The 25,969-nt window shown below is 43.0% G+C and overlaps 1 protein-coding gene across 1 annotated transcript; it reads right to left on the minus strand.

Moving 5' to 3' along the window:
- Positions 1-5,959: 5,959 nt before the first annotated feature.
- ITPRIP (inositol 1,4,5-trisphosphate receptor interacting protein) lies at positions 5,960-25,350 on the minus strand. Its single transcript, XM_081192017.1, has 2 exons — positions 25,085-25,350; positions 5,960-7,871 (listed from the first exon to the last, which is right to left on the minus strand). The coding sequence occupies exon 2, from the start codon at positions 7,856-7,858 to the stop codon at positions 6,209-6,211; it is 1,650 nt and encodes a 549-aa protein (XP_081048143.1). The 5' UTR covers positions 7,859-7,871; positions 25,085-25,350; the 3' UTR covers positions 5,960-6,208.
- Between the last annotated feature and the right edge of the window lie 619 nt (positions 25,351-25,969).

Genomic DNA, 25,969 nt, shown 5'->3' on the forward strand with positions numbered 1-25,969 from the left:
ATACAGGCGTTTCCTGTTAATTTTCCTTGCTGCTCCACAGGAGAGGTTATGTCGCTGGAGATGTTAGCGTGCAAGTAAAATATAATGCTGTGCATGCTAGGCTGAGCTTTGCTGTGTCTTTGAAAAGTTCAGGATGCACCCTAGGAAGCAAGCTATGTTGCTGTTTTTATTTTAATTGTGGAAACAAAAAATTGATCATATAGAAAAATCCATACATTTCCCCCATACATAGGAAGCTGCTCATACAGTCAGACCACTGGTCTGTCAAGCTCAGAAGTCTACACAGATTGGCAATGAATTTCTAGATAGGTCTTTCCCAACCCTGCCTGGAGATGTCAGGAGTTGAACCTGGGTCTTTTGGCATGCAAGGGATGTGCTCCACTACTGAGCGACAGCCCATCCTCTTTACTATTCAGATAACGTGGCATAAGTATAGAATTTGGGCAAGCTGGCAACCTTATGCAAAGCAGCGCTTGTACTTGCCAACTTAAATAGATGAGGGGTCTTGTATGAACAGCTTTACATCATGTAGGGATATTATTCAACCAGCTCTGAAGGCAGCCCTGTTTAGGGAAGCTTTTAATGTTTAACAGGCCATTGTATTTTAATATTTTGTTGGAAGCTGCCCAGAGTGGCTGGGGAAACCCAGCCAGATGGGCGGGGTATAAATAAATAAATTATTATTATTATTATTATTATTATTACTACTACTACTGCTGCTGCTGCCTTTCCATCTAGCAGAGGTACAGCTCTTGGCTATTTTTCAGCTGTTCTACATTGTCCACACTCTGCCCCAGTTACTTGCAATTTTCCATTTGCATGTAGAACCAGCCAACCTGGGCTTGAATCCAATTATTGAGTGAACAGAACAACTGCCAGTCATATTAACAGAGCTTACCCTTTCTCCTCCTCCTCTCCCCTGTGACCCAATCTGCTCTGGGGATTCTCCTGACCCTCTAGAGAAGATTTAGGGGTGATATGATAGCCATGTTCAAATATATAAAAGGATGTCACATAGAGGAGGGAGAAAGGTTGTTTTCTGCTGCTCCAGAGAAGCGGACACGGAGCAATGGATCCAAACTACAAGAAAGAAGATTCCACCTAAACATTAGGAAGAACTTCCTGACAGTAAGAGCTGTTCGACAGTGGAATTTGCTGCCAAGGAGTGTGGTGGAGTCTCCTACTTTGGAGGTCTTTAAGCAGAGGCTTGACAACCATATGTCAGGAGTGCTCTGATGGTGTTTCCTGCTTAGCAGGGGGTTGGACTCGATGGCCCTTGTGGTCTCTTCCAACTCTATGATTCTATGATTCTAGTACAGTAGTTGTTCCACAAACACAATGACTTAGATTCAACCTCTGTGCTGTACATTGCAGCTTGGTTCCATGGCTGGTTCTAGCTGTAAGTAGCCAACCAAAAAAGTATAACAATGCACAATTATCAAGGCTGTTAGGGCAACAGCAGTGGGTGCTGCATCAGAAAAGGATATTATCCCAGAAGTCATGTCTTCATGGACAAATACCACATGTGGACAGCTGCTGTTGTCATCTTAGAAGTTTTTGGCAGTTCCACAGTAAACAGTAAATAATTGGAACAAGTGGTATATACTACTTTGTCATTTACCAGTTAGTGTCAGCCATTATCCTGGGTCCTTTACAAGAGGCAAGGAATAGCAATGGTAGAAGATGAAATAAAAGATTTTTTGAATGATTGTATGTTGTGTGGACTCTGCTTAAATTAGAATCGGCATAAAACATGCCCAATTGCAGATTTACTTACTGAACAACGCACATTCTCTTATTCTTGGGAAGATAGTGAGCTATAGCCGAAAGGATGCAAAGTAAGAAAATGAGCAATTTCCCCTTTTTCTTTGGTTACACAACGCCTTTGCCACTGGTGGATTTCCATTAATAATACATAAAGCATAAATCTTATTCAGGTCACCTTGAGGATGAATGCATACATTACAGGCATACAATGGAGGCTGCTTGCTTTTTCTTTTTCTTTTTTAATGATGGAATGGAAATATCACTTAACTCTTCCTGAGGCACCCCCAAGCACCTTTCTGTCAGGTTGACAGCTGCCATTTGAAATGACTTTAAACTAGTCTTTGCAGGTGGCAGCTGTCCTGTGTATTCAGCGTCAAAATCCAGTGCAGGCCGTACTGGATTCCTGCAAAGAGAGTCTCCCATTTCTGCCATGAGTTCCTCCTTCAACGGCAACCTAGGCATGTTCCAAAACATTCACAAGACTGGACATCCAGAAAGAAGCAAAGCCTATTAGTTGGTCTGAGTAGCACTGCTATGTACTGCTTTGTCAGAAAAGTCTGACTGCTTTCCATGAGGCTTACCAAGCAAGTATGCACTCAGTTGAAATCTTAGTATTACCCTTCCCCAAAATGTTTTTCTGCTCATGCAGAAGGTTTAGGAAGGTAAGTATAGTATGTATACTTCAAATTGTTTTAACCAGTCTGGTTTGCTTGCCGAGTAAGACATTTTTAATACCTTGCATTTTGGAGACTAAATGTAAATGTCTGTGTTTTTAAAGTCTTACTAAAGCATCAGTTTAATTAAACCCCTCACGAGTGCTTGATAACGACCTAGATAAGGATAGCAACTCTTGTGGAAACGCATAACCCCAAAAAGTGTCATACTATAAACATTCAGATTTTGTGTTTCCTCAGAGAGCTTTGTTTCAAGACCAGCAAAACTGGAAATACTGCTGACTGAGAAAGAAGAGAGAGATTTTTCCACTTCAACCATGTAATTACTTAAAATAAAATAACTGAAGTCGCAATGGGTTGTTTAATAGGCCTATTAACTGGAGCCACTATTTTACAAGGAGTCAATTATATAGCACGTTGACAAGAATGGAAGAAACATTAAAAATTTAAAAGTGCAGAAGCTGCCTAGAAAAAGAACGCTACAAGGAGGAAGGTATTGCAGTGAGGTGTCTGACACCTTTTTATGGCTTCCCTGGACTTGTCATTTTTCAAAACCCATTTTCCAGACCTTTACTCTTTTTTTAAAAAAAAAGGTAGAGAGGTTTTAACTGTTTCTTCCATCTTCCGCTTAAGTTTTTTACATTATATAATTTTTTTCCAGTCATGGATTTATGTCCTTATAGTGTGGGCCAAAAGGAGCACATTACACTTGGTTTGATATTTCAGCACTTCTACTAGGGACTGGAGTTGCTCAGCTTTCACTGTCCCTAAAGTTGGTCAGATAACAAATAAGCATTTGCACAGAGTCAGTGAAATAACCAGTGGGCTGATTTAAAAAGAAGTGTGTGGGCAGGGCTTTTTTTTCCAGCCAGAACTTCGTGTTCATGGTAAGTTCTGTCACCTCTTTTTCTAGAAAAATAGCACTGTGTGAGCAAGCTCTTTCTGGTAGGATGTGTAACTAGCCTACCTGCTGAAATGCACTTTTTTTGGCCCATTATTATTATTATTATTATTATTATTATTATTAGCCCCATCTTCACTACACAATTAAAAGTGCCATTCCAAAGAATCATGGGAACTGTAGTTTGTCAAGGTAGTTGAGAATTGTTAGGAGGCCCCTGTTCCCCTCATAGAGCTACAATTCCCCGAGTGGTTTAATGATCTTCCCAGGATAATCTTGAGAATTGTAGCTCCATGAAAGAAACTGGCGGAAGACAGAGTTTAATGAAAATACAGGTGTCAGAAAGCTCTCTTTCCAGCTAGAATCATAAATGTGCAGAAGAACTGCATAAACATACTGGTACTATATGCACCTATGGTTCCTTCCACCTGGAGACCCGCTTGCAAAGGCATTGCTGGTCCATGAACAAAGCACAAATGGTATGTTGTTGTTTTCTGGGAGTGGGACAGGGGCACAATTTGATCCCTATATTCTCCCTCCTAGTAACGGATTAAATAGAGATTTGTGGTGGCAGGAACCATGTTCTCTGTGTGTCATTTGAGTGGACCTACACTGCTACATGGGCATGCAGGTAATGTACAGGACAGCAGTGCTTTATTATGTAAGATGAAAATTCTGCCTATCATCACGTTTGGTTCTTTCATGAACCTATGTGGTGGTCGTACTTCTGTTTATCCAGCCATCAAGTTCTCCGTTCAGGAGACCATTCCTAAAACAAAAACAACAAACCCCATCCCCCCACTGCAGTTGGCATTTAACTATTGCTATTAGAACACTGAGTGTTCCGTCTAAGAAGTAGCAGCGTAGCAATGCAGCCTGGGCACTAGAGAATAGTAGTAGCAGCAGCAGTAGTAAAGTCTTACTTCCCAAGTGATAACTGCCATTTCCAAAGCCCTTTTCCAGAAAAGAACAAAACCTGGCACATGTTCAGAATCGCAGCAGATACAAATGCAAGATGGAAAACAGCAAAGGAAGAGCCAATGGCTCATATAATCCAGCACCCTGTTCTCTCAGTGGCCAATCAGATGCCTGCAGAAAACCCACAAGCAGGCCCAAGGCCAAGAGCACTCTTGCCTCCTGTGGATTCCTGGTATTCAGAAGCATTGCTGTTTCCAAATGTGGAGCCAGAGCCCAGCCACTATAACTAGTAGCACCTTTACCTTTCAAAAGGGTCCTTTAAAAAACAACAACCCATACCTGAATTTTTGTCCTTCCTTTCCCCCACATTACACCAGATTTATGGACACCAATCCAGGATGTCATCTTTGTAGAACAACCTGAATTTCAGGAAATCTGAAAACATACGGTCATTCTTTTGTTTTGTTAAGAACAGCAGTTTATTGCTGTGGTCTGCCTGTGACGCTTAACATGTAAAAATAAACCAGAGTGTGTGCAATGCATCATAAACTCAGATCCCTGGCACCAAGGTAATGATCTGTTTAGGCCAGTGGTTAATCTAACAGTTCTGGAAAATATTCTTGCCAGTTATGTCTGGTGCTATTGGAGAGAAAGACAAAAAAGGTATTTTAGTGGTGCGTCAAGTCTTAAAAGTAATAGTAGATGGAAATGTAGAAAAGGCATGCTCAAATACCCTGCATGATGCTTGCATCATTGGATAGCTTTTTGTAGGTATTCCCATTGGTTCATAGATATGCATATACTTCATGGAGGTGGACAGAAATTCTAAATCCTCTCCAGGGGCTCAGGGTGTGAAAGTATGTAGAGGCTATCTAGATAGTTGCAGGAAGCTCTACTGAACTGGTATTTCTGCAACCTACCGTATTTTTCGCCCCATAAGACGCACCTAGTTTTTTTGGGGGGAAATAAAGGAAAAAATTTTTTATTTCCCCCCAGGTGCGCTGCGCTAATCCTGAAGCTTGGGGCGTGCGGAGCTCAGCGCGCCCCAAGCTTCTGGGTGCTGGCAAGCAGTCCGCTAGCCCTGGGAGAGCCGCGGGGCTCTCCCAGGGCTAGCGGATCGCTGCGCTACACCAGAAGCTTGGGGCGTGCGGAGCTCAGCGCGCCCCAAGCTTCTGGGTGCGCGCAAGCAGTCCGCTAGCCCTGGGAGAGCCGCGCGGCTCTCCCAGGGCTAGCGGAGTGCTGCGCTAATCCCGAAGCTTGGGGTGTGCGGAGCTCAGCGCGCCCCAAGCTTCTGGGTGCAGGCAAGCTCTCCGCTAGCCCTGGGAGAGCTGGGTCTCCCACAGCTAGCGGATAGCTTCCTGAAGCCTGGAGAGCGAGAGGGGTCGGTGCGTACCGACCCCCCTCACTCTCCAGGCTTCAGCGAAAGCCTGCATTCGCCCCATAAGATGCACACACATTTCCCCTTCATTTTTGGAGGGGAAAAAGTGCGTCTTATAGGGCGAAAAATACGGTATTTCTGCATTTGCTTAATAGTTTAGGACAAAATAAAAGAATTCCCTTCACAGTGGATGATTGATCATTTGTGAAGTACAGGGCTAAACATCTATCACCAATTTTCAAACTATGTTTTCTCTCCTACAAGGACTCCTTTTGCAGAGCTGTCGCCATCTCCATCTTCACATAAACAAACCACACAGACTACCAAATCCCAAGGTCTGTAATGTCGATATAGGAATAAATTAGATACCACCTTTGCTTAAACTATTTACAACAAACTTTATACACAACAGTTTAAACATTAGAAGCTGCATAAATATCAGCCAACAACATTGGGAAGAAAATGAGAGAAGTATCTCCATTCTATCAATCTTTGGAGTTATGTGAGCATATAAAGTAGTTTGCTCCCAATGGGGGAGATCTGTTCATATTGTCATTCTCAGAGATTTGGCTACAGGGGTTCTTTATGTAGTGAGGTCACTCGTCCATTGGGAACATGCATGGCATATTCATTTATTAAAGCTGCTGTGTTCTTTAGCATCTCATGAAACGTGTCCATAGTCTTTCTGTAAGCGTCTCGTTGCAATACAAAGCGGCGGAAAAGGTTTAGAGGTTCTGCCTTTTGGAACTCTATGGGGATACCCAGTTCCTCTGGCAGGTGCCTGTTCCCAACGAAAAAGTGGTAAAGCCTCTTTTCCTGCAAGCTTTTCTCTAAAAATCTGAGCATGTCTCGCAGCCTGGCTTGCAGCTGTGTAGAAGCCCAGTATGCACAAGGAAGCGTCTGTAGTAAATGTAGCATCACTGTTTTCAAGTGGTAGTTTGTAAGGCTGCTTGCTCCCGTTAGACTGCACTGCTTTCCATGAAGGAAGGACAGAATCTGGAGGCAGCTGAGGTGGCAGGAGTTGGCAGGCAGAGTTTTGGAAATAAACTGGATGTATCTCTTCTCATATACTGCAAACGTGAGAAGCCAGTGAATGCTGGAAGAGGAGCCCTCTGCCAGGCTATTGCATGGGAAATGGGAGATGAAATATACATCAGAATCAGCATATTGTACCACTGGGGTGAGGTTGAAAGTAATGGTCTTTCCAGATCGAAATTTGATTTTTAGAGCCCCAGGCGCATCCAGGAGATTGAAAGTGAGGTTGAACTCGTACTTGTGTGAAATTTTGTTCCATGCCTTAGTAAGCGCAAGCTGGAACCACGTCATAACCTGGTCAGAATCAAGGTATCGAGTGTCCTTGTAACAAAGGAGGTCCTCCATATGTTGGTTCTGCCTAGCTTGGTTCATTTTGCTGTGAAGAAGACACAGCAGGTCTTCCCCGAGCTTAGTCTTGTCGCAGATACATCCTGTTGAGTTCTCATCCGCCCGCAAGATCTTTATCATCCCATAACCCTGTTTGTCTGGGGAGACGGTTTCTTCCGAACACCAGCTTTCTAACTGGAAACAATATGGCTCCGGAGGGGTAAAAGGGACAATGAAGTCACAAGCTAAGGGCTTGTGAGCTCTCCAGTTCTCATACATGCTCCCGACTCCTATGGATTCTTCCACTTCCATGTCTGCATCTCGGTTACACACACTTCTCAGGGCTTCCAGCAAGTCATCTGCAAAGCCTTCCACAAGCTCTCGGTTTCTGGCGATATCACCGGTCACAATCTGGAGGCATTTTTCATAGAAGTTAGCCAATGTGGCATTGTCTGGCAGGACGACTCCCTTGAGCGCTTTCCCAAGGACACTAATTTCATCCTCCTCATTGGCATAATTCTGCCAAGTCCCTTCCTTGTAGTCCTGCCGCCAGAACTCAATCAGAAGGAAAACCACCATGGACAAAGCAGTCCAGAAATTCCAAGAGAGGGGATTGTGATTGTATTGCTCCTCTGTCTCTGCAGCCTTCACTGAAGGCTCTGTTAAGGTCTCCTGCATGGCAATCTCCTGCTCCAGTTTAAGCTGCTCCAGCCTCAGGTTCTCCTCCCGCTCTTTCATCTTCTGGATGACTTCCTGTGTGTTTTCCAGAACAGTGACATTTTCCTTTGGGAAGAGGAGCGGATGGTTGACGATAGCCGTGATAACCACCAGGCACACCCGGAAGATTCCTGCTGGCATGGCAAAAACTTTCCTGTGAGGAAGAGGTAGAGAAACAGTCAGTAGTGTTTAGATCTGCACATGCACACAAGGAAATCAGATGAATTCTTGGCTTAGTGGAAAAAAACAAACAAACAGGAACGCAAGAAATATCTGCGAGCTTTCAGATACAGGGTTGTATTTAATGTGGTGATAGCACTAAGATTCTGTCTGTGAAAAGAATTCTTCCCTGCCCGCCCCCTAACTCAGTGCTGGGGTTTCCTCCAACCCTCTGGAGCAGATTTGGGGATGGTGGGGGAAGGAGGGGGAAAATCTAAATTGATGTAGCACTAATCCTTATTTATGTCACAATATTTATTTACTGCTTGATTGTAATAAAATCTCAAAGCACAAAACATTACTTGGATACTTCCCATATAAAGTAGTTATATTTTCCTAAAAAGATATTGTTAAGGGTCAGTATACAGCAAGGCTGTGTTTTCAGGAGTATGTGGCAAAGAGAGAAATGAAATTGATTTCTTATTAGTGAAGGGTGGGTGCGTAACACATCTAATTACTTTATTATGAACACTTGTTTTGCCTGAATAATCTGTGTTCCCTTATGCACATGGCCTGTGGATCATGCCTCTAGAACAGGCACCCCCAAACTCAGTCCTCCAGATGTTTTGGGACTACAATTCCCATCATCCCTGACCACTGGTCCTGTTAGCTAGGGATCATGGGAGTTGTAGTCCCAAAACATCTGGAGGGCCGAGTTTGGGGATGCCTGCTCTAGAGTGCTGCGGTCCATAGGATGCTCTGTTCCTTGAAGTCAGACATTACCAGAAGCTGTCCCTGCAGCTACCATCATGGCGCCATAGTGATTCCTGGGATCCCATAAAAGCCCTAGCTACTGCTGTTGCAGGATTCTATTTGAGGAGTTCTGTTCATGGTGTAGCACATATCATGTCATCACTGTATGGCAATAGCACGGAGCCCAAAGTGTGTGGAGAGAGGGGCTCTAAAGACCCAGCTCCATGGCAGGTATAGAAATTAGTAATGTGATGGAAGGAGTCACAGGTAAGTGGTGGCTGTCACATACAGCCCACCCCAAATATACATCCTGCATAATGTGAACAGTGAGAGGAAGCAGATGGTAATTCTGACTCCAAAAGGGATCCATTTAATATTTCCAGTGTGTTGATGTGCACCCATCCTGTTCCCACAGCTGCCAGTAGCCTATAATTATTCCCTTCTAGCCTGTAAATGAATGTGATTCAAAGATTTGCCCCTCTACAGTATCCGAGCACACCGGCTTAACTAATAAGAACAATCCATGCCATGTCTACTCAGTAAGTCCTCCTGAATTCAATGTGGCCTACAGGTAAATGGGGTTAGGATCACAGCCTTTATCTTTTAGATGAAGTCTCTTTTGTTTTGCAAATTGATTTCCCATCTAGGTGTCCATTATATGTTTAGCAGCCTGTGCACATCCCCCCCAAAAATGAGAGTGAGACAAGGATTTTGCACTTAAGGGAGACAGATGCAAAAAAATATTGAATAATGTAGATGTAGATGCAAACACAGATAAAAACTTTAGGAAAAATGTAATGAGAAAGGAGAAAGGATCAGGAAAGATTATCGTTGCACTGTTGACATCACTGCAGGAACCCTTCTTTGCATATCCCTCTAAAGCAGTGTTTCCCAGATGTCGTTGGACTACAACTCCCATCATCCATGACCACTGGTCCTGCTAGCTATGGATGATGGGAGTTGTAGTCCAATAACAGCTGGGGACCCAAGGTTGAGAAAGGCTGCTCTAAAGCCTAAACCAGTCTTCCCCAACCTGGCGCCTATCCTACCCTATAAATCAATCAATATACAAGGAAATTTTTGCTACTTTAGCAATAAAGAAGATCAGTATTCCCACAACAGAGCACACCACAATCATGAGAAAAGAGAACATGGATGCTGTCCAGAGATTTTTAAGAGGATGGGTGTGAGACACCAGGTAAGGAGCCCCTCTGTTCAGTGACACATTTTCATCACTAGGTAGCATCTACTGGCTTGGTTTCACCGCAGGGCTAAGGCATAGCCACCCCTTTGTAATTCTAAGATTACCTTACCAGCTGCCACCTTGCCCTCAATCCTGGCAGTTAGTTACCATAGCAACCAGATTGGGTAAGGTCGTAAAGCAAGGCCTTTCTTTATTTACAAGTGAACCACGTACATATGTCAGAGGAGTAAAAACCTTCCCAACTATAGGCAACTGCTGACGCACCACATTCAATTTTGTCAGTTGAAAACCTATCAATCTCACTGGCAACATCATCAACAACACTTCATTAATGGGGGCTTTTTACACAATTAAACTGTTTGTCCATCTATCCAACATGGGAGTTGACCCTACCGCGGTTGAATATGCTTTTGATTGGTGGTAGTCGGGTGGTTAAAAACTATTACTGGAAGATGGATCAATAGTTTATTGCTGTTTCTCCCCAAGATGCTGAAGTCCATATAGGTGATGCAGTGTAATGGCATATGCACTCCAGATTAAAAATAGGGTAGAGTGACCTTTTCAAAAGCAGAACCATCCATCTACTCTTACACAGCACAAGAGAATACATGAGATAAATGCTGCCCTTCCAATCTGTCTTGTCTACAGGCTGAGAAGAACAGTACTAGCTCAATCCCCACTGTAGCGACAATACAAGTGCTATCCGATGGCCAGAAGGACAATAGATTACAGCCATTTGAACACATAGGATCTTGACTTCTTTGTCAAAACTCATGATTAGCAAAACTGGATGTGCAAAGTAAGGGCAGGCGTATGAGTCCCTTGGCTCAACCTCATCTTAGCAAACATTTTAGGGTTGCTCCAGTCTTGCTGTGTAGGTAAGGACAGTGAACCATCTATCTTGATGTTTCTCTACTTTCAATGATAGCAGAGCACAGAGATATCAGCACAAATGCTGCAACTGATTTGAGAAGAGCAAAGTGAAATGGTATTATTTCTTCCTGTCTCACCCTTTTACATCCTTGTTACAAGTGCAGCACAATTAATTAATTTTTATCAGGTTGGATCTGCGGTAGCAGACGTTCACATGGCTGTCATTTGCACATTATTTAAAAATTGTCATTTTCTCCAGCACACCACTTTCCAAAGGGAAAGCTAAACCTCATCAAACACAGACGCTCTAAAGGCAAGAACACAACCACAAAAACCACACAAAAATCTGCCAGATTTTTTTATTAAGTGCTGCTGCTGGACAACACCCTGCACAGTGTGGATTCAACCCACCACCCATGATTAATGATAGCCCTGAAGGGGGTAGATAAACCTGTTTCTGCAGTCCCTGATAGAGAAAAACCAGATTTACTAGCTACAAGACTGAATTCTGTTTGGTGAATCAGAAACTGCAAAGGTCTAGTCACCAGCATATTACATGATGCCTATTGAAAAAGAAGTATTCAGGCCTCTGCCTCAAGGATCTTGCAGCTTTTGATAATAATGGGGAAGAGTGATGGGAGTGCAGGAAGGGTAACGAGAAATTGATTTGATGCAATTGCAGGTGTTTTAGACATTATTATGGTGGTAAGTAAATGTAAAGAGACCCCTGACCATTAGGTCCAGTCGTGGCCAACTCCGGGGTTGTGGAGCTCATCTCGCTTTATTGGCCAAGGGAGCCGGCATACAGCTTCTGGGTCATGTGGCCAGCATGACTAAGCCACTTCTGGCGAACCAGAGCAGCGCATGGAAACGCCGTTTACCTTCCCGCTGGAGCGGTACCTATTTATCTACTTGCACTTTGACGTGCTTTTGAACTGCTAGGTTGGCAGGAGCAGGGACCGAGCAACAGGAGCTCACCCCGTCGCGGGGATTCAAACCGCCGACCTTCTGATTGGCAAGTCCTAGGCTCTGTGGTTTAACCCGCAGCGCCACCTGCGTCCCTCCCATTACGGTGGTAGTGGGGATGAATTAAGGGGCCATGCTAAACTTTTCATGGAAGAGGTGGGCTTTGAGGAGAGATCTGAAGGAAGGGCACCATGCAGATGTTCTGGGAGGGAGGTTGCCCAAAAAGGTGGTTGAAAAAGCAGGCAACTTTTGAGTGGCTCAAAGTCGGGTAGTGGCCCAGGGTTTTTGTATGCTCCAAAGCCAAGCATTTAGGAACACTGGAAACACAAGGCGCTTCCTGCAGTTTCAAGAGAATGGTGCACAAGTTCTATTACATACAATGGAACTTCATGAAAGTACAACTTAGTCACCCCAAAAGAAGATTCTGGGAGCACACTGAATCATTTGCCCAAGCACATGCAGAGCACAGCTATCTGAAAGGAAACATATGGAGATCTGCACAGATACTCCTAATGCATCCCTAATTATTATTACAGTATAATTACAAGATAATTGTATAATCTTAGAAGGAGCATGGCTGTGACTGTCATGAAGGGACCCTAAACTTCTGGATTTGCCACTACACTATGGGTAGAAGAGTTGGAAGGAGTGACAATCAATGGGAAAGGGCTTATTGAGAGACAAGGGCAGGAAGATCAGGTGGGGGAAGCTGGCAAAGGATCATGAAAATGAGGACAAACAGTTTGTGTGAATTTCAAGAGGGGCTTAGAAACCAGCATAGGGGTGTTGCAAGGTGAGAGAAGCAAAGGGTTATTGAGCACATAGAACCATATCTGCCCCAATATATTTTGTTGCCTGAAGCCAGAAAAAAAAATCCCCCTCTGCTAAGACAAACACTTTAGAATGGGGGTAGCCAACCTGGTGCCCTCCAGTTGTTTTGGACTTCAACTCTAATCAGCCTCCAGTCAGCATAGCTGATGTCCAGGGATGATGAGCATTGTAGTCCAAAACATCTGGAGGACATCAGGTTAGCTACCTCCGCTTTCAAAAGTCTTGATGCACCATTCAAACATCAAATACCTTCCTTCATACATTTCCTCGCTATACAGTAGTACCTCGGGTTAAGTACTTAATTCGTTCCGGAGGTCCGTTCTTAACCTGAAACTGTTCTTACCTTGAAGCACCACTTTAGCTAATGGGGCCTCCAGCTGCCACCACGCCACCGGAGCACGATTTCTCAACCTGAAGCAAAGTTCTTAACCCAAGGTACTATTTCTGGGATAGCGGAGTCTGTAACCTGAAGCGTCTGTAACCCGAGGTACCACTGTACCCTGCTGCAAAGCAGAAGCAGCCCTACAAAGAACACATTTCCTACAAGGAACACCAAGAGTATTAGGGCTGCTTTGTTTAGAAGAGGCAATGGGGGAGGACCATGAATGGTCAAAAAAAAAAAGTGTTTATTATCTTAAACTCTTAGGTAATACTTCAATTAGAAGACATCCATATAAAATTGAGTATATCCTATTTAACTAAAAAAGAGGAGGAAATAGTTATTTTCCAAACCCAAATCCCACCGAGGTTGTTTAAAAATAAGCCACAAGGTACCTTCATCCATTTGCAAGAGATCTTCAGGAAGTGCCACAGAGTTCCTTTTTAGGCTCTGTATTTTTAGAGAACAGCTTGTATGTTTTGAGATTCAAATATAGCATGGCGGGTTGCCAGCGACTGGGCTTTGGTCTTGAAACACTAACTACAGGCGCCTCTGACATGGAAGTGAGCAGGGAAGACACTAGACAGCAACAAGATAACAGGCAGCGCTCATTAGGGGCATGCCCCAGTCCCTTACCTGATCAAATGGGCATGGCTTCTTCTACAGTCAACTGGAGGCCACAGTTCATAAACAAAAGGGTAATTTAAAATTGGTTCAGCAGGGCATAATACAGAGACAGAAGGGGGGGACGGACCAACAAGCAGATTTTATATGAAGTATGTGCGCATGGCATCTATTTCTATGTATAAATGCTACGTGGAAAACAGGCTTCTTTCAAAGCAAGGGTGTGCAATCTAGCAAACTTTCTGGGAACCGGTGTGAAGAGATGCCACAAGCCAAGATCATAGCGAGACCCATATGCCTGAAGGTTTTTCCTTAAGAGACCTGCCATTTTGGTGAGAAGCAAGCTATGCCGGCTGATCTTAGTGCTCCAGCAGCATTCACCTCGGGGCTGAAAGGTGTGGCACCGCACCGCTTCTTGCATATGTGAGATTAGATGCATAACAACCATAATCCCAGCCCTGACAAACACACAAAGCTTTTATTAATATTTATACATGCTTTCCCACCCTACCTGTGCACACCAGTTGGTTAGCAACATCAGATGGAACAAGGGCGTCACCAACACCACTTTGCATGTCTACTTCAATGGGTAGTGTAGAGGGAAGAAAGAAAAAAGAGCAGAGCAGCTCTGACATAACCCCTTCAGGGGGTGTTTACCTGGCTTCTGTTACCGAGTGATTAAACTGCTTCGCTTTCATTGTGTTGCCAATTATGAAAGAGGAAAATGTCTTCTGGACTTGTTTGAGCCCATAAAGATAGAAGCCAAGGTTCCCCAACTTCCCTTCTCCCAGATTTTCGTTACCCCCACAAAGTTAGTAAAAAAAATATTAAAATGTATTTTTATTAAAGATTTCTTGGTTTACCAAAGTATGTGCAATGTCTCTTTTTTCAAATTACGTTTTCTACAGATCAGTTTCATTTGTTGAGACATTAGTGTTACATTAGGAAGAAAAGGTGGAAAGAGGTGGTGGGGTGTGTGTGGCTAACCAGATCCAAAACAACCACCCACCCCACCACAACCAATCACAAATGAACAACCACACCCCAGGCCAACACCCAACCTCTCTCAGCACCGAAGGAACACAAGCGAATAGCAAAGAGAACATGCACAAGCGACGCTGACACAAAACCCGACACGTACATTAAGTAAAATAGAAACATCGCCACCCGACCTCACCCACAAAGTTAGTGATGAACTCAATAGAGGCAACTCACTTTGGGAGGAGCAAGATTTGCAGGAAACTCAAACATAGGAATAAGCTCCTCGAAAGAGGTTCTGAACACTGTTCTGTTTAGCACCAAAAATGATATTTCCTTCTGTGACATTTCAAGGCAGCAGATTCTTGTAGGAATGTGGCTCTGGTTGGGATGGTAAACAGGGTGAACGTTTATTTAATTTTTATTTTATTTACGAGAAACTGCAGACACTTCTGCTCTGTGGACACTTTGGAGGTGAGGAGAAGGAGAAGGCTCATGCATGAAGCGTTAAATTATGGTTTAGCGTTACAAATGAATCAGGCCAATCTGTCTTGACAAACTGTAGCTCACACACGTTTTAAAACCTCGTTACAAGGAGAGTAAAACTTTATATATAGGCAGTTGTTTCAATTACACCTGCTGTCTCTTCAAAGCTCTTGCTATAATAATGGATCATCTATGAATTCAAGCGATCCCCGCTATCATGAGGCAGCTTATGTGATATGATGAAAGTTTTAAAAGATTAGGACACTCCATCTTAGAAAGATGATCAGCAAGGAAGCTTGTTACACATAAGAGAGTAAAGGGTGCAGAGGCTACAGCAAAGGAAAAGCAATTTATATTTTTGTGGTCTCTAAGCATGCCTGCAACAATGGCATTCACCCTTGGTGGTGTTCAAATGCTGAGTTTAAAATTATTCAGCTAATGCCGTATGGTCTAATACAATGTTTTACTTTAAAATCAAAGCAAAATGCCTGTGCGTACTACCAAAGGTTAACTATTTAGCTGATTCTGTCTTGAAGAGAGATTTGTGATAAGATTTTATCCCTGTATTAACTGATGACAGGGCGGGGGTGAAATGGGGAGGTCGTTTCATCACGCAAGCATAAACGCTTGTGCTGAGAGAACAATCTCCTTAGAACGATATTGAATTCCACCCACATCTTTTTAAAGTAGCAAATATTGCCTCAACATTTCCTTGTACTCTCCTTTGTGTTTCTTACATATCCTGATTCTTAGTTTCTGTGGCCATGTTTTCCAGGGACTCAGCTATATAGTGGCAAATAAAACATTTTAGGTGTGTTATAAAGTGCAATATACAAATGTGACACTAGATGGAGATGGTGAGCTATGGCAAATTCAATATATTTTCCAAAACGTTTTTAAAAAAAGCATTTTCACAGCGTTTTTGGTATTCCACCAAGATTGTAGGCTATCTAGGATTGCCACAGCATACATAGCGTTCCTATGTCTTTAACAGCAGGCTACTATGCAGAAATAAAGAAAAGGAAGCTTTTCGTATCACATTATCTCTATGGCCAGTAACATCTTTGCCAATTTCATTTCTGATGTCAGCAACGATGCCAGCGAGATTTTCAAAAATTAACTTCTATAGAGTATCTGATCTCAGAAGAGTCCACCACAGGAAGGTCCATCCTGGTTGCTTAGGAGAAAGGAAAAGCAAAATATGGAGATTCCAAAGAGTAGAAAAGAAGACAGAAGCAGGAAAACTGCACTCAAGAGGAGTGGATAGCAACACCAGGGGTTCCTATCACCTGCTGTCTAAACAACTAATCAATCACAGTTCTGCCTTTATCTATTGGTTAAAAACACTAAAAGGCAGGAACAGCCAGACTGGCTCATCTCACAGAAATTTCTTAGAAGGGTAGATGCACATTTGGCTTCAAAAGGAGTCTGGGGGTCCTGTTGGCTATGGGTTCAGCGCATCAGTACTTCCTCTACTAGCCTTTTGGGTGTCAGACTAGACCTGGGGATCAATCAGAAGAAAAATGTGAAATGCCCATTTCTGCCTCCCACTATGAACACTCTTTTTGATGGGTCCTGTGCTACCTATGCCAAAAATGGCAACAATGAGGTGACTGCCCTTCCCCATCAATGTGGCTTTTTAAGCTACCAATTAGGAATAGGTACACAGCAGATCAGACATCTCCAGATAGCTTTGTGGAGATTCAAAAGAAAACTTTAGTTTTGCCAAAATGCTGCCACTGACCACAAATACTAGGAACATCCTGCTTTTGCCAGAGTAGTCAGTCACATGGCCAGCACTGGCCACTCTTTCCAGCATACATGCTGATATCTTTTGGAAAGGACCTCCCTTTCAATTATTACGGGTAAATAATTTTCATGGAAATCCTGACGTTTTTCCTGTGCGATGTTCAAAGTGGCTCCGCCTTTACCAGAGCACAAATGCCTGGCAAGCCAAATGGAGACAGGGTCAAGTATTTGTTCTTTCAGAAAACAATAGGAGTGACATATTGTTTAACAGGCTAAGGACATTTCCTGTACAAGGCAAACAAAAGCAGTGTAGTATTCCTGAAGCGAGGATGATCCACTTTTTCTGAACAAAATAGCTTAACAAAATTGCACAGCCAAAGTTATTCTCAACCAGTTTTATCTGAAACCTAGCATCTTGTTCTAAATTGTCTTTAAAAGTATGCTGTACTGAAGAAGATCTTAGCACCCAGCCAAATCTAATTCAGCACTTCTCGGTCGTGAGGTTTTACAGGAACAACTACATGCATCAAAAATGACAATCTGCTTTTTTTCATTTATTGCTTGAGGACTGTGCTGCAATATTATGAAAGTTGCTCTGGTTTCAACGAGAAGCTTAAAAGCAGCATCAGCAGCAGTTCATTTGATCACATTGCCTCATGACAATTCCTTTTAGGGACTCCCTAAAATAACAATGCCTATGAAAAGAGGCCATACGCAAAAAAAATCCTCGTCAATACAAGCACTACACATAGTTTTTGATATTTCTTCCTTCCACTGGCCAGATGTGTTCCTATCAGCAGGGGAACACTATGTAAGACCCAGGACCAGCAGATCCCACAAGATTCTGATACAGCAATTTTTTTGTAGTATTTCAATAGGACTAAAAATCCCTATATATCCAACAGGAAAACTGGGCTGGGGAGCTTCTGCACACAAACAATGTACTGGGTTATTATAATAAAATTATTGCCAGGCTTTAAGTAATTTTTCTCCTGGTCAATAAGGCAAATACTTTTATTCAAATCAGCTGCTTCTGGAACCAATCCAGTTGCTCTTCTGAAATATTTGCCCAGTTACCTATTTGTCACACGAGTCATTCTTGCCACTTTTGTCATTTTTTGAAGGCAGAGAGGCAGTCCTACCCCATTCATTTTATGGACTGAAACAAAGGTAGGGCTGAATGGGTACCCCCTTATGGTTTCCTTTTTACAACCATTTGCCATTCTCCTTTCTCCTACCAGCATTTCTGTCTGTCTGTCTGTCTGTCTGTCTGTCTGTCTGTCTGTCTGTCTGTCTATCTATCTATCTATCTATCTATCTATCTATCTATCTTCCACCGTTCTTTCATCATGGAACTCAAGGCTGGACAGGTGGGTTTCCAGGGCAGTCTATCATCTAGGAATTCACCAGCCAGATCCAGACCTGATTTGCTTCAGCAAAGTAGCTGCATCATGTGCCCTCGGATCATGCCTTGGAACAGGAAGTTGTCAAAACAAAAGGAGGAAGTGGAGAAAACTTGGCAGAAAGCGGTGAGAATTCATGGTGACAAAATGCACTCCTGGACCAAAAGCTTCCCCACTTGGACACTCGCCAATTACTAAGAAAGGGACAAGAATTAGATCTAGGTATGAAAGTAAACAAGAGCTCAAATGTTTCCTCATCCTTCAGGCAACTGAAGAGAAGTCTAGTTTGTACCACTAGGGATATGCAGTCATTTACAGGCTGCGTGGTCAGAACATGGGAATTCACAGCAGCTTACAACATCTATCTCAAATCACAGATAAAAAGGGCTGAACACTCAGGCATCTCTGTTCAATAGCAGCTCCAGAGCCAACAACATAACTGCTACAGACAGGGTTGCCATACGTCCAGACATACCCAGAATGCTGTGGTCGAAGGCAGTAGCCATCCCCCACCCCAAAAAACCCTTGTGTGTCCAGATTTTCACTTTTTGAAACATGGAAACCCTAAAATGATCCCTTTCAATTTCTCAGACGATGAAAAAGATTTAACACCAGGAATTCAATGGTTGATTAGAAATGTTAAGGAAAATCTCGGGGTGCAAAGATACACAACAGCCCAGCTCACCCTGGAATTTTCCTTAACAGGAATAAACAGTGCCCATAAGAAACTCTAAAGCTATAAAGTGTAATATCATTTAAAGTGTGAAAAGACTAGCAGGCTGCATGACCATACCTTAATAACCTCGTGTTTTCAGCCATTTACAGCTGATTTGCTCAATTGTGTTGCTTCTAGTTTTATTTTACTTGGTCACTGGACAGTGTCAGAAGATACTGCTTTAAGCCTTTTAAAAGGTACTCCTTCTCTAGTCCTTTTGATTTATATCCAGGTAGAAGAATAAATTAAAGCTCTTGCTATAGATTTTGAAGATGAGACAGAATTTTTAGAAATGCACCAGAATGTCACCAGATTTCCCTTTTTATGTTAAAGCCCTTGAAGGGACCAAAAGCATACTCCAGAAACTGACCTCTCCAATTTAAATTGTCAAGAGTCTTGCCAAAAATGAAAGCCCACAAGTGACTGCAATGATGGGGAAGAGTTTGGGAAATAGTTCACGTGAAATCAATAGTTTACTTCTGATGGACATTTGCTTTTCCTTTCCTGTTTGTAAGAGATGAAGAAAGTGAAAGCCCCTTAGGAACAATGAATTTGCCAGTAGTAAAGATGCAAAAATAAAACATGTACAGTGGTACCTCTGGTTAAGTACTTAATTCATTCTGGAGGTCCGTTCTTAACCTGAAACTGTTCTTAACCTGAAGACCACTTTAGTTAATGGGGCCTCCTGCTGCACAATTTCGGTTCTCATCCTGAAGCAAAGTTCTTAACCCGAGGTACTATTTCTGGGTTAGCGGAGTCTGTAACCTGAAGTGTATGTAACCCGAAGCGTATGTAACCCAAGGTATCACTGTACTGTTAACACCACATGCAGTTTCCAGAAGGAGAGCTGAGTTTCTGCATCACATACATTTTAACAGAAGCAGAGAATAAAGAGTACAAGAATAGACAGGTGTGGTGACTCACCAAAGCATTTCATCCACTTTCATCGCAAAGTGAAGAATGCCAATATAACTTTCTTGCTTTCTTTCTATAAAGATTTATATACCGCTGCATCATGAAAATATATCACAGCAGTCCACAATATAAAAACATAAAACCAAACAATTCCCTAATAAAAAGTTTAAAAGAAGTTAAAAGCAGTAAGAAATTATGGGAGCTGCAGTGCAACAACTGAAGAGGCATTGTGCAGAGGTGCACCTTGGGTGCCCCGATATTACCAGAAACTTTAGATCTGTCTATAATTTAAATTTAGTTAAATATCACTCACCCTCTTCCTTCTAGAAGCAGCAGAAAATATTAGAAGGGCCATGCCATGTGTCTCCATGGCAGATCCACCAAATACAAGGCAATTGGCCAACACATTACTCATCTGGGACACGTCTGTGGTGAGCAAAAATGGTTGGTTGGTTTGTAACCAGGAGGCAACAAAGAATTGCTTTGTAGAATAGCCAAATGGAAGTCTTCTTCTCCCATTAGAAGGCTAATTTGCAGCACCATGGAAATGATGCATCATGACTCTAAGGCCTCACTGTGACACAGAGACTCTCGCCATGTCTATACCTTCTGTTTAGAAATGATAATACTGTTCCAGATGTCAAAAAGCAGAGTTGGGCAGTTTTCCAGTTAAGAGCAGGGTGGATAAAAATCAATGACTTTTTAATTTAAAAAAAAATCAGATTTTTTAAAATTTAAATTGGATTTTTTTTAATTTAAATTGGATTTTTAAAAAATAAAATGCTTTTGGAGGAAAAAATCTTTCTAAATATAATTTTCTATTTAAGTTACATTACAGTCCAAGGCTATCCCTCAGGAAATAAGGTTTTAAGTTTTTCATGTATGCTAAAACTCAGTCTATTTTTTTTTAACAACAACAAGCGTTAAACCACATCAGTTAACAAATATTATTATTGTTTTAGTTAAATAGCTAGCACAACTTAGTTGAATTCAACACCACACTTTAAAGGCAGGAGTGGATAACCTTTCTGGCTCCATGGGCCAGATGCTTATCAGGATTGGTCTTAGGGGTCAAATCTGACAGGTGGGTATGGACATCAACCTGCCAATCACATCTCACATGACTGACAGGTGGTTCATCCCATCTACTTGTCAAAATCCCTTGTGGGGTTCCCAAGTGCCAGGCACTGCTGAGCCCACATTAAGCTCCCAATTACTGTATTCCTTTGAAACTGTGCCCTTATCTGCCCCATATCTGACATAACGTAAAGTGTGAGGAGGATGAATGTGGCTCTCCCAAAACAGCCTCATGGGCCAAGTTTAGCCCGTGAGCCAGAGACTCCACACCCCTCCTTTAAGAGTACTTCCCATATCAAATTTAGAGGTCAGCCCCAAGCAAGAGACAGAGCTAGAAGCCAGAGGAAGTAGCCAAAGGAAAGAAGCCCTGTTGTACACAGTTATTTAATAAAACTTCTTGCTTGGTACATTTGAGCTCCTCTTCATTCAACAGAGAACATACAGGAAGTTGAGCTGCAACCTTTCACTGATTAATAGGTTGCATTATTTGATGAATGAGTGTCCCCAATTAATTAGCGAAACATTTACAAAATCTCCCCGTGTTGCTTCGTTGTAGTACAAGGGTTGGTAAAAATTGCAGAGGGCGGGAAGGAAGCTTTCCCCTTTCACTCCCACACAGTATCAGATACCCACTTCTAAAATGCTGCCTCCTGTGATACATGCATACCTCATTTAAAAACAAAGAAAGCACTCCTTTTCCTCAGTACTATCGTTTTAGTCACGTGCTAACTTGTACAGATTTAATACATTTAATCAACAAATTCAATCAATGAAGATGTCTTTGATCAGGTGAAAGCCCTAGCAGGAAGTAATGTAATCTTACCCCTTTCATGAGGGTAGACATCTTGATAGCCAAACACTTCACATGATTAGAGCATCTGGTAGGCCTCAGGGTATTTTTGCCATCCAGGTGCCCTCCAGCTGTTTTGAAGTACGGTTCCTGCCAGCCACAACCAACACATGCAGTAGGTGGCAGGAATGAACAAAGCTATGTAATCATGTTCAAACCAGGTTTGCCTGCAAACATTTCCTGCCTTTTGCATGAGCTGTTACCTGTCTTACTACTGAAAATGGAAGAGTTTTGGTTGTTTGTCCTGACAAGGTGCAGATTCTGCCAACTGTGTCTATTAAATGGTTTGGGGAGACTGGTCCAAATACCACTGTTTCTGCAGAATCTGAACTTTAGGTTGCTGATCTTTATCCTCAGGAAGAAAAGATTTTGCTGAGAGTTGTTAGGAGGCCCCGTATTCGCCTTACAGAGCTACAATTCTCTTTAACAGTCAATCCTGTTTCCTAGGGAACTCTGGCCATTGTAGCTCTTTGAGGGGAATTGGTGTTGCCTAACAACTCTCAGCACCCATAACACACTACAGTTCCCAGAATTCCAGGGGGCATGGGGCAGCCATGACTGCTTAAAGTGCTTAAACTGCTTAAAGTAATACCTCAGGTACCTCAGGTTACGAACTTAATTTGTTCCAGAGGTCCATTCTTAACCCGAAACAGTTCTTAACCTGAGGTGCGCTTTCGCTAATGGGACCTCCCGCTACCACGGTGCCACTGCCGCACAATTTCCGTTCTCATCCTGGGGCAAAGTTCATAACCCAAGGTAACTACTTCTGGGTTAGCGGAGTTTGTAACCTGAGCGTTTGTAACCCCAGGTACCACTGTATTGCTTTTAATGCATATTTAATGTATATTAAATGTATTATTAAATGTATTATTAAAGAATATTAATGTATATTAAAGAAGGGGCCTAGTTGAGCCATCTCTACATGTATGCAAATGTTTACATAAACTTGCAAAACAGCAGCAATCCACAACTCAAAATATTTTCTCCAAAACTGTCCATAGTGCTGAAGAAGTTCGTTCAAACTGCACTAGACTACTGCCAACTGGACTGCAACATGTGCCTCAGAAAGGTGTCACACGGTTGACAGAAGTAGACATGGTTAACATGCATATTATTCAAAGTTTACACCACTTCCACTAAGTTAATGTTGTGCAAGGTTTCGAATATGTGGTTCTTTTCCTCATGTATCTGTTTTGTTTGTTGCACATTGCTCCATTCTTTCCCATTTACCTCACATCCTGCTTCTCTGCTAAAAAAAATGTGGGCCAGGGCTTTTGCTTATACAGCTGAGCTGGCACCTACTGCTTCTGGCAGCACGTGGGCCAGGCATCCACATGCACAGCTGCATCCCTGCCCATGCCACACCCAAATTGTGCCAGCTCCCAACCTAGAACTGGAATGTCTACCTTTCAGGAGCACTCCGCTATTAAAAACCTAAATGGAAACTATGAGGCTGGGCATAAATTTAGTGACTTTATGGTCACACACACACAGTTACAGGCAAGCATTTTGTTGCACGTATATAATAGACAGCTACAGGCACACACCTCATCTTTTCTCAGAGTTGCGTCAGGTATATTTTTCAGTTCAGCAGTGAGTGGGTCAAGCCAAATATGCAAAATATAGTGTAATATTTCACTGAGCCCCTTATTTGGTTACCCTAGTGGCTAGTTTCCTCTGATTTCTGCGGCTAATGTTTCTATCAGGTGCTTCCACCAATAATCATAATACTTTTGCAAGCACTAGTTGTGCTGCTGGCCAGCGGAAGAACTATGCTGAAAATTATATTTAAACCATCAGTAACCTTCCCCCCCCCCACCAGTGGCCAAGCAGATAATTTTGGGAAGCCCACAAGAATGGCCTAAACGCAAGAGCACTCTCGCATTGTTGCTCCCTTGCATCCCATGGTATGCTGCCTCTGATCGCAGAGGCCACCCGTGACTAGTAGCTATTGAGACTTCATACTCCAGTCCCCTTCTAGTCAGAAGTAGCAATGTATTATCCAAAGCAGTAGAATTAAATGAGTCTAGTAGCCCATCCCTATGCATATTTACTCAGAAACAAGCGCTTCTGAGCTCAGTGCTGCTCACTTCCAAATAAGTGTATGCAGGATTGCTGCCCAAGTCTTTTGAGTTATTAAATGCCCTCCCCAGGGAGGCTTACCTGCTGAGTTTTAAAATGGTTTTCAGCACCAGGTGAAAACCATTCAATTCTCATAGGCTCTGTTACATCTGCACACTCTTAATCCTCCAAATTGTAGATCTACTGTGCTCTCTTAGTAACACAGTGCATCTTATTATACTTTTTTTTCTTGATGCCACTGACATGTTTATGCTTCTTGTTATTGTTTTATTGATTGTAATTACATTGCAATGGTTTATTATCATAAGTCAGCCAGAGGCCAGTTCTATTGGGCAGCATATAAATACTGTAAATAAATTAGTTCCAAGCATTAGGTCCTTATAGTACCTACCTGATGAGAAGCTAGATTGGATATGAACAGTCCATACTGCAGGTTTGATGGACAGAACAAAGTCAGTGTTATTTAACTAACACATCCTTTATTCTTTGTACCGCGTTATCTGAAGAATGTTGTATCATTTACTATCTGATGGCAGCCCTTACTTTCTGAATAAGCAAATCAAAGGCTGCATGACCGGGAAGCCAAGAAACTTAACAAGTCAATGACATGTTCAAGGCCTTGATCCTAAGCACACCCATGGGTGTAGCTGCCCCCCTCAATAAAACTCCATAAAAATCCATAGCAAACCAGGGGGGGACCTTTTGTTAGGGGGGGGGGCAGAATCACAAACAAAAATCCTGGCTATGCCCATGAGCACATCTCCTTAATATTAAGTGAAGCAGAAGTCAGTAGGGCTTACTTTTAAGCAAATGCATTTAGTACAACCCAGGCGTGTGTGCAAAAAAAGAAAAGAAAAAAGGATGCGCAGCAAGCTACAAAAACGAAGTTATTTTCGTGGGGGAAGTGCAGGGTTTGGGACAGAGACTATGTCTTTAAATGGTGCTTTTTCTCCCCTGCTTGATGCGCCTCTTCCGCTCTCATTTCTCAAGAAACTAAGAAAGATGTTGCCTTGCTCTCTACAAGCCCAACTTCCTCTTGTTAAGGCCACATCGCGCATACCTCTCGCAGACCCTCGTCCTTCCTCGCGAGGAGGCGACCTCCGGGGGCTGCGCGCAGCAGAAGGGGAGGGCGGAAGCGGGCAAGGCGAGGGGGCAAGACTCGCATCCCCCGGTCGGCGAAGATGGAGGTGCCTCCTCGACAAGCAACACGGGCTCAAACCTGGAACCGCGTTTTCAGACACAAAGACACAACACACGCGCGCGCACACACCAAAGCAATATATTGCATGGCCATCTTTTGGTGGCAGATAACTTCATACTTACAGCGTCCTGCAAACTTCTTGTATGACCCTAAACGGTTAACACGGATCTCTTTGCCCGCGTCCTTTCCTACGCCGGACTTTTTCACGCGGCTTTCATGCTGGATAAGTTTAGGCGGACAAAGGGCTCAGTCGGAGCTCCTTCCCGTTTCTCTCGGCATCCTCCACGCTCGCTCCTCTCTGGCTACGAAGCTGGCGTTACTAGGACGATCACTTTCTAACTTACTCATTTCCTGGCGGCCGCTGTTTTTCGTTCTGACAACCACCGCCCCCCCCCCTCCCACGCGCACAACTTTGGGTCGAGTCCCGGGACGCCCTTAAGGTGGAAAGCAAGAGAAAACTTTGGCGATCGCTGCAGAAACTCGCGGAGGGGTGAAGAAATCGCGGACGCCCTTAAATTCTGCTTGTTGTGCAAGACGCGAGGAAAGGGGAAAAGCAACGACGCAACAACTTTCCGGAGTTTGCTCCTCGTGGCTTGCAATATATGTGAAATACAGAGCGAGAACTGAAGCAACTCTCGCTGCTACCTCTATATAGGCAGTGTTTCCACCCCCTCCACTAAAAATTCAGAAACCCACTTTCTTTCATTACTTACCCCCCCCCCCTTTTTGGTAAAATCGGCTTGCCAGTCTCTATACTCGAGTCTGATCGATAATAGCCAGGTGTCGGTGTCAATAATTTGGACGTTATAAATCCAGGTTAAATACCCGTGGGCCTTGCTTTGGTGAAATTACTACCGTGCAGCCTACTCTACCCTACCCTCCAGGGTTGGTGTGAGTTCAAAACACTTCAAGCTCCTTGGGAGGAGAGTGAAGAAACAAATGAGAAAAGCATTTAAAACAATTTAAAGTAGATATTAAATGTTAATATGCAACAGCGTTTGTTTGGC

This window comes from Podarcis bocagei, assembly GCF_964188305.1.
Source record: "Podarcis bocagei genome assembly, chromosome: 4".
NCBI lineage: Eukaryota > Metazoa > Chordata > Lepidosauria > Squamata > Lacertidae > Podarcis > Podarcis bocagei.

Coding starts and splice junctions, on each gene's coding strand:
- ITPRIP (XM_081192017.1), bottom strand. CDS start 7,858: ATGCCAGCAGGAATCTTCCGGGTGTGCCTGGTGGTTATCACGGCTATC.